Source organism: Merops nubicus, unplaced genomic scaffold (genome assembly GCF_000691845.1).
Source record: "Merops nubicus isolate BGI_N331 unplaced genomic scaffold, ASM69184v1 scaffold20358, whole genome shotgun sequence".
NCBI classification, from domain to species: Eukaryota; Metazoa; Chordata; class Aves; order Coraciiformes; family Meropidae; genus Merops; species Merops nubicus.
In genome coordinates this window covers 1,094-8,839 of record NW_008626618.1, presented here as the reverse complement: position 1 = coordinate 8,839, position 7,746 = coordinate 1,094, and the positions used below count along the sequence as shown (strand labels likewise).

Below are 7,746 nucleotides of genomic sequence, written 5' to 3'. Positions count from 1 at the left end.
TAATCATCTACACTGATGTCATCTCTCCACAGGGCCAAAGCCTCTCCGGGGAATGCCGTCCAGCTGCTCCAGCAGGAAGACAGCACCTCACCAACATGCACCAGGTCAAGAGAGACCCTGCACCCATCTCACTCCGCCTTGGAAACCTGCTGCCACCCGAGCCCAGCTGCACATCAGCACTGGGACCTGGGATGCCTCCACAAACGGCTCCAGTCCAGCTGTGAGGCACAGGGAAACCCAGACAGAAAGTGGTGATGAGCCCAGGCACACGCACAGGCTGCCAGAGACAGCAGGGGTGCTCCAACACAACACCCTACCATGCTCACAGTGCTTACAGCACAAATTTAACTCATTTCAATTCAAAAACAATTAGTCTTGGAAGGAAGCAAGTAAGAGTTGACTCAGAAGGGGGCATGGATGGAAAGAGGTGGCAAGACCAGCACAAGGAGTAAAGTGCTGGGTGCAGAACCAGGCAGGGAGGCACACCCCTTGGGATGGTGTGCTGTCACTGGGATCCTGAAGCCTGCTGTCAGTGAGTCCCAGGAGGAGACTGGGCAAGCAGTCAAGAATAAGATCAAAAATGGGATGGGTTTTTCTAAGCTACTGTCCCAGTACTTGGGCTCAGCTCAGGAGTACAAAGGACATTCTGCTCACTCACCTGCTAGCCAAGCAAGATTGGGAAACAAAGAACAAGACACAGCACACATTGACTGGCACTTTTAAGTTCTTCTCCCTTAGCAGAAATGCCAGTATTTTCTACTCTTAACGGTTTCTGAGGCTGTGATATTTCTTGCCTTGTCTCTTCTTGGCAAGTGATCATCCCTGGCAGTAACAGATGATCTAGCAATAGTCTTGCATCACAGCATGTCAGGCAAGAGGCAGCCCAGTATCTGTGATCAGTGCATCGCTTCAGAAAGAAGACTCTCCACTTGGTCTGTGTAAATAGGGTTATTTATTCATTTCTTTAAAGGAAGTCTTTACAAAAGGGCTTCACTCTCCCACTTCAGAGCACCTTTTTTCCTTAGTTCCTCAAATAAAGAGACCATTTTGCTCACCATTGAATCCAGCAGCCCATAAACCTGCAGCAGAAATTAAGAGAAGACAGTTTCAGTGAAACCCTGATGATGAGGCTGACAGACAGCAAGAGAGTTTCTCACACACATTAACGTCCGGGTACACGCACAGCCACAGAAGTGGCTGCCTGCTAACAGTGCTTAGCTCAAATAATAATTTCTCTGGCTATGAAGTGTGTTTAACATTACCCGAGATACAATTAATTCTGCTGGTCCCTCAAGAGTCTGCAAGCATGCTAAAGACATCCCAGATAGAAATCCCCCATGTGATGGCTGGGTTGGTGCTAGTAGGTTCCAGGCTGGAATGAAGGACACCTCACCTTGCGTTCCACACTTACCTCACTACAGGATTATGGGCAAATGTTTGTCAGTGTTCCCAGTTTAACAAAAGGCTTGTCTCTCCACCTAAGCTTCACTGTCAGCTTACAAGCAAAGAACACAAACAAGGAACAAAGATGCAACCTTTGGTCAGACTCACTTCAACATAAAGTTTTTCCTGGTATGTCCCAAACAAAACAGGGTCCACCTGCTCCTGAGGAGGTCCTGCTCTACCTGTAGTTACAGCTTCCATGGGCTGCGCCCCCTCTTTCACCTCCTGCAATGAAGTGGAAGATTTCAGCTTTTTCTCATCTTTTACTTTTACCTTTCTGGTGCTTGGACATTACTGTTCAGGGACAAAAGTGGCACAGGTGAGAACGCCTGTCAGGCTGTCGTGAGATACACCTGCCAGAAGCAGCACCTCCTTCACTGGGCTGGAAATCAGCTCAAACTCTGGATACACCACCTCAGAACAGAGGTCTGTCTGTCCCCAGCACTCAGGTTTCCACAAGCATCCCAACACGTACCTCTTTTTGTTCTTCTTTTCCCTTCTTTATCCTTACTACCAAATGACTTTCTCTCTTCTTGCCAAGCCGTTACTCTGTCTTCTTTTCCTCCTTTTATAGGTTGTTTTACTTGCACTACTAAAGAAGGAATTCCAATTACCCAAAAGCAACATTTTCACACCCAGAAAGACAAGCCCAATGCACTCCTGCAGTGGAAATAGGTTACTTCTGCCACGTATTATTAATCTGAGCTGTACTGCACTGAAAAACAATACCTTGAAGAGAGCTTGGTTTGAATAAGGAATGAACAGATCTCAGACATGTGTCAGAACAAGACAGCTAGGAGGGAGATTGGGTTTTCTGGGTTAGTCTGTGCAAAAAATCGTGGTCTGTCTAAATTAAAAGGCTTGTTTTTGTGGTGATTTTTAATGGCACCAAACCACAGATCACAACCTGCCATTTTTTCTGATGCATTCTCTCATAAAAGCTTTGCGGGGGAACTGCTGAAATTGCCATTTCAGAGGAAATTCAGCATGTCTTCTGGATTTCCAACAGTCCACAGGAACTGTTTGCTGTGCTAAAACTATCATTTACCTGTTTCCTCAGGAACAGTATCTACATAGGTGTCCTTCTCAGGCAAGCCAAGCAGGGACCTCAGCTTCACAGAGTGACTCACCAGACGATCAACTGTTTCTCGCCAGAGCTGGAGACTGAGGAAAGGACCAGAATAAGGAAGACTACAGCAATTCTCATTGGGTTTTCCCCTGTGCCCTACAGCTGAGAGCTGCTCTGTCCAACTAAACCCATGAAACAGCACCCACCATGTCAAAATCCGGGCAGAGGGATGCTAAATTACTCTCCTCGTGTTCGAGCCCTCTGAAGTCTCAGTGGTTTGAAAACCAATGGGTTCATAGGGACCCATAAACATTACCAGGAAACGAGATCTCCTGCTCCTCAACATGACAGACGTTGGTAAATCAGCACCAACCTGCTTCCTGTGTTTAGCAAGAGGAACCTGCACCCTTCTAGTTGAGAAGCAACTAGAAGCTGTTGATATGTTTAGTCTGAAAGCCTGAGTGAAGAACAGAGAGACTGTATGAGGAAGGATACAGTCACCTGAAGGAAAGGGTACAGAAAATTACCCAAAGGTTTCACAAAGATAGACTAGAATAATCTTGCCAGAAATAACCTTGCATACTCCCCAAAATTAAATGAATTTAACATTCTCTGTTTATCTCCAGAAAAATAAAGAGACACTTGGGTCCTAGACAGGTGCTAAAATGAAGCTATAAAAAACGCAGAGTGTAGAGAAGACTTCTAGACCCTGTATAATTATCTGCACTCCACATCACAATGCTTGCAACAGAGCTTGCTAAGGCTGCTGATCACACAAAACATTTACGAGCTTTATCTTGCCAACATAACGCACCAGATTTGATACAAAAGGTCTGACTGAGTTGGCCTCTGTTCAACACACAGCTCCAGTGCTGCCTTGTTGAGCTGGGCCAGGGCTTCTTCTCGCTGCTCCTCCTTGGGAATTGACTTTATAGCCTGACGTGAGAGAAAACACGGGGTTCATGGAGCAAGCACTTCTCAGCCTTCACTGCCAGTTACCTGGGCCCTGAGCTCAGCAGAGCACTCCACTGCTCCCTTCCTGGGCACTGCTCTGACAACAGGCTGCACTGGGCACCTACACACCCAGCTCCTGGGCGGATTTGGCCGAGGTGCAGACACGACCCAGGATGTTGAGAGCAAACCCAAAACCCCCAGTTAGGTTCACAGTAAGCCCCTTTGCAATGTTATAGGTGTGCTGGAGAACAAGGATTCTAATAAGCTAGAAAGCCCCAAAGTAAGTATCAGCTATAAAAGCAGCTGAGGTCTGCAAGAGAGCACTACAGAAGAACCATGCTGATAGAACCCAAACCGCTCTGGCTCTCATTTAGGGAGGCCTGTACTTTATCCACAGCCTGGCACGAGTGCCCCCTTCAAGCTCTGACGAATAAGAAGGACTCTCCAAGGAGCAGAGCCCTTGCGGAAGCTACAGGAGGCTGTCAGATTAGCCCATCCCCCACATTCAGTCCTGGGATGACAAGAAAGCTAATGGGGGAAGAGCTTAAAATATCTATTACTATTGCGTGGTTCTCTTTTCTTCTTCACACAACCACCCTCAAAGCCTCTCTTGGGAATCTCTTTACAAGAGCACCGAGGGTGTGGTCAGCGGAGCTGAAGCGCTTTCCTGCCACACACCATAAATCATCTCTGACTCACAGCACGTTGGCAGCAGACCTTTGGGTGGGCTCACACTGGGGCAGCCCAGGTTATTCATAGGGAAATGGAAACACCAGCAGGAACAGGGATGGCCACCTGCTTAAAGTCCTCGAAGGAGAGGTTCCATCCTGAGGGGCCTGGTTCTTCCTCCTCCGAGCTCCTCAGTTGACTTGGAGCCTCCTTGAGTGTGTTCTTCCAGCCTGCAACCTCCGAGGTGCTGCTCTGAGCAGAGAGAGCCCCTGAGATGCCCTCCTGGTACTGCATGTCCTCCACAGTGTTCTCCTGGCCTGAGGACACACTCTCCTCGAAGGCTGAAGGAACAGTCACATGCTGTCTCCACAGTTCATGCAGCTGCTTTACCACCCGATGCTGATAATGCAACTGTGATAACAGGAAAAAGGTGAGTAGTGAAACAAGCTGTGCCTTTCCTCTACACCTCACTGTTAGGCACCAGGCTCCAGAAACCCCAGGATGCATCAGCCCTATGGGTCTCCCCTCCCTGCTATTTCAGTTGTGTAGCCCATCAAATAGCAAATGTCACCTCAGGATTCTTCTGGTGAAACAACTCCTCCTCTGTGGCATAGGCACCCACAGGGGACGGCGTGCGCTCTGGGGTCCTAATTCGGACAAGGAGCTCCTTCACACTCTCTTCTACTATAGCAGCACCTTCTCGAGCAGCCAGGTCCCTCTGAGGCACCACAACAAGAACAACATGTGTCAGTCCCCGTTCCATATACAGACACACAAACAAATTCACACCCACGCCAGTAACCACAGGTAGACGTTACAGAGGGCTACAAGCACAGGAATAACTGCAAACCCCACTAAGCAGTGCAATACTTACAACAGCTTTCCAAATACACCCTACAAATCCTCCCCCCAAACTACACTTTTCAAAGCACAGTGCAATTTTCCGTTTATACACTAACTCAGATCACAGTTATATAGATACAACCCCTAATCCCATCCCACTAAGTAACTCAGGAAATTCATTACCAACAGAAAATTCATTCTTTGAAGGCCCAGTGTGCCCAGTTTAGGAGGCACAATTATGTTCTTACTAACAACAGCACAGACTGCAGCATTCTTCCAAACCTCCTCAAGTATGTACAGATGTTCTGCAAGTACATAATCATCGCTCAGCACTAATAGTGTGGCAATAAAAATACCATGTCATCCACTCCCCAACTTATCCTCTATTTGCATATTAAGTTCAAAGCTCAGTTACCCTGTTCCATGCTTGGTTACCTCCAGTTTCTCTCGGAAGTCAGCCAGCTTGTCCTCACACACAGCAATTCCCCAAAGGGTCACCTGCAGCAGAGCTCCTCCTAATAACACAGGATGTGTCCTGAATTCCCAGGACTCACTGAAAATGCCTGCTCTCTCTGACTTGAAAAGAAAGGAAAACTTCCTAGTTTCTCCAGGCAGAATTACACCTGAAACCAGACAGGAAAAAATGCATCAGCCTGCAAGAAGCCACCTGGTTGACATGATCCTTTTCCAACTTCACCCCATGTGCCCTTGTCTCTGTACAATTTTTTCACACTTCCCCCAGCCATTTTTCTCCTTTCAGACTTCCTCCCAGTCACCATGTCACCAAACTGATCTTGTTTCCAGTGCATGCTCCTTTTACAGCAACATCAGTACTCTCTCGGGCAGATGATGCCCAGTTTGCCACCAGAAAATTATTCACATTTCAATATTCCACCCATTTACACCCAGAGTAGGAGCACCCTCCTTTCCTGTAAGCCCCAGGAAAAAGGGATCTGCCTCACACACCTCTCTTGGTGTGAGTCAGCTCCAACGCCCAGGGTGGCTTCCTAGGGAGAATCACCCAGCAGGCTCACTCTGCCATTAGTCAGGCTCCACGTCTCTGATAACTCCCAATTACTTCTTCCCGGTCTATGTACAAAGGTCCCAGGGATCAGCAGCTCTCATACCTGGTCTGGTATCAAAGTAGAAACACTGCATTGTCTTCCCCTTGGTTTCTCTGGAGGGTATCCTGTGGGAAAGCCTCATCCAGTTATACCAGATGGCAGCTGTGCCATTGTTGCTCACCGTCAGGGAGCTTTCAGCTTTCTCACCAGCCAAAGTCTCAAAGGTGAGCCGGGCAGCTATGCCAATTGCATCCTACAGGGAAGAGGAAAAAGCCAAACACAACTTCTACTCTGTCTGGCAGGATTTATCTCACCTGAAGTCATATCACAAATAAGGGGTTAAGCCTTGGTGGGAAAACTTGTAAGGCAGGTCCAACGAAGTGGCCATTACACAGAGAGCCCCTGGGAATCTGAGCTTCCCACCACAGACAAAGCGAGTCCTTCTGTTTCTGGATCTCTCCAGAGCAAATGTAGGAACACCCCATTATGCTCAGGATAACCCCCCAATCCTCTGGCCTGGGAGTGACACACTGTACAGCTGTGACTTGGGAACCCAAGCAGGCTCAGCCTGACTGACCAATAAAGAGCACACAGTTACCCTGCAAGGAGTGATGCAGTTGATCCAACGAGCAGGCTGGCCACAGAAATCTAAAGATGGACCCACTACTGCTTCTGGAACCACATCAGAGGAGTCATCTAAGGAGTCACTCCTGAAAAAAAAAACAAAAAACAACCCCCCCAAGAGCCAGCATTTTTGTAGAGGGAAATCCACTGTCAGGGGTGATTTACAAGACCCTGTAAGAAATAATCCCAACTAATGCTTTTCCAGAGAGTCATCTCCTTGGGCTCCAGCTGGCTACTTGTCACCATCAAGGACATCAGGGACAGAGCCCTGCGGACGTGGTGGACTCCAGCTGGCTACTTGTCACCATCAAGGACATTGTATTAACGAGGGAAACCTGCCTAGGGAGGGCTGAGGGTAGGTGAGTGAATAAGGAGAAGAGACCCTCGGGTTGTGCCCATTACAGGTGGACAAGATGGGAGGAAAAAGGCAAATTAATGATGGCAGTGGGAGGCTGGAAAAAGACAACCAGAAGGGCAGAATACCCACCCTGCCTCATGTAAGCTCTGGAGCCACACAGAGGGAAGACTGGAGGAAAGGCCTCCAAAAACCTTTTCTCTGATTCTTGCTCATTAGGCACAAGGCCCCAAGGCAAAAAGGAACTACTCAATTCCTAAATCTGGTGATTATAATGTTAGAATATGTCTTTTGTCTTGCCCCAGTGGAGACTCTTCTCTGTTCTGGACAACAGCAGCTAAGGATACCCTTTCAGATTGGTGGTGCATCCCCCAAATTCTTTGTTTCTGCCATGGAGTAAAACTTGCTCGGTCTGCAACTCTTCAGAAGTGGTGGAACCTGGAAAAGACTCTGCTGAGACAGAGGTGAAAGGCTGCCCTTTACCAATCACCTCCAGGCCATCCAGATCCTGGGCAGACAGAAAAATGACCAACTCACAGTTTCTCTTCTTACATAGAAAGGAAGTTAAAATGCCAGCAAATGTACTGACTTGAGTAAAGCGAAGCTGAGACATCTTGCTCCTAGGATGGTTTTTAGAGGTATCCAACAAATGTTTAAGAAACAGGAAGGAACCAGTTCTGGATCTCACAAGAATTTTAGATGAGAGCATTCCCCACTCCAAAGCT

The 7,746-nt window shown here is 47.8% G+C and overlaps 1 protein-coding gene across 1 annotated transcript; it reads right to left on the bottom strand.

Annotated features, from left to right (window-relative positions):
- Positions 1 to 981: 981 nt before the first annotated feature.
- MYCBPAP (MYCBP associated protein) lies at positions 982 to 7,529 on the bottom strand (the record flags this gene model as incomplete). Its single annotated transcript, XM_008946079.1, is given in 11 exon segments — positions 982 to 1,079; positions 1,552 to 1,772; positions 1,919 to 2,032; positions 2,492 to 2,607; positions 3,327 to 3,448; positions 4,262 to 4,546; positions 4,707 to 4,853; positions 5,414 to 5,601; positions 6,106 to 6,295; positions 6,641 to 6,752; positions 7,429 to 7,529. Coding segments are annotated over 11 exon segments (1,694 nt in total), but the record flags the coding sequence as incomplete, so codon positions are not given.
- Between the last annotated feature and the right edge of the window lie 217 nt (positions 7,530 to 7,746).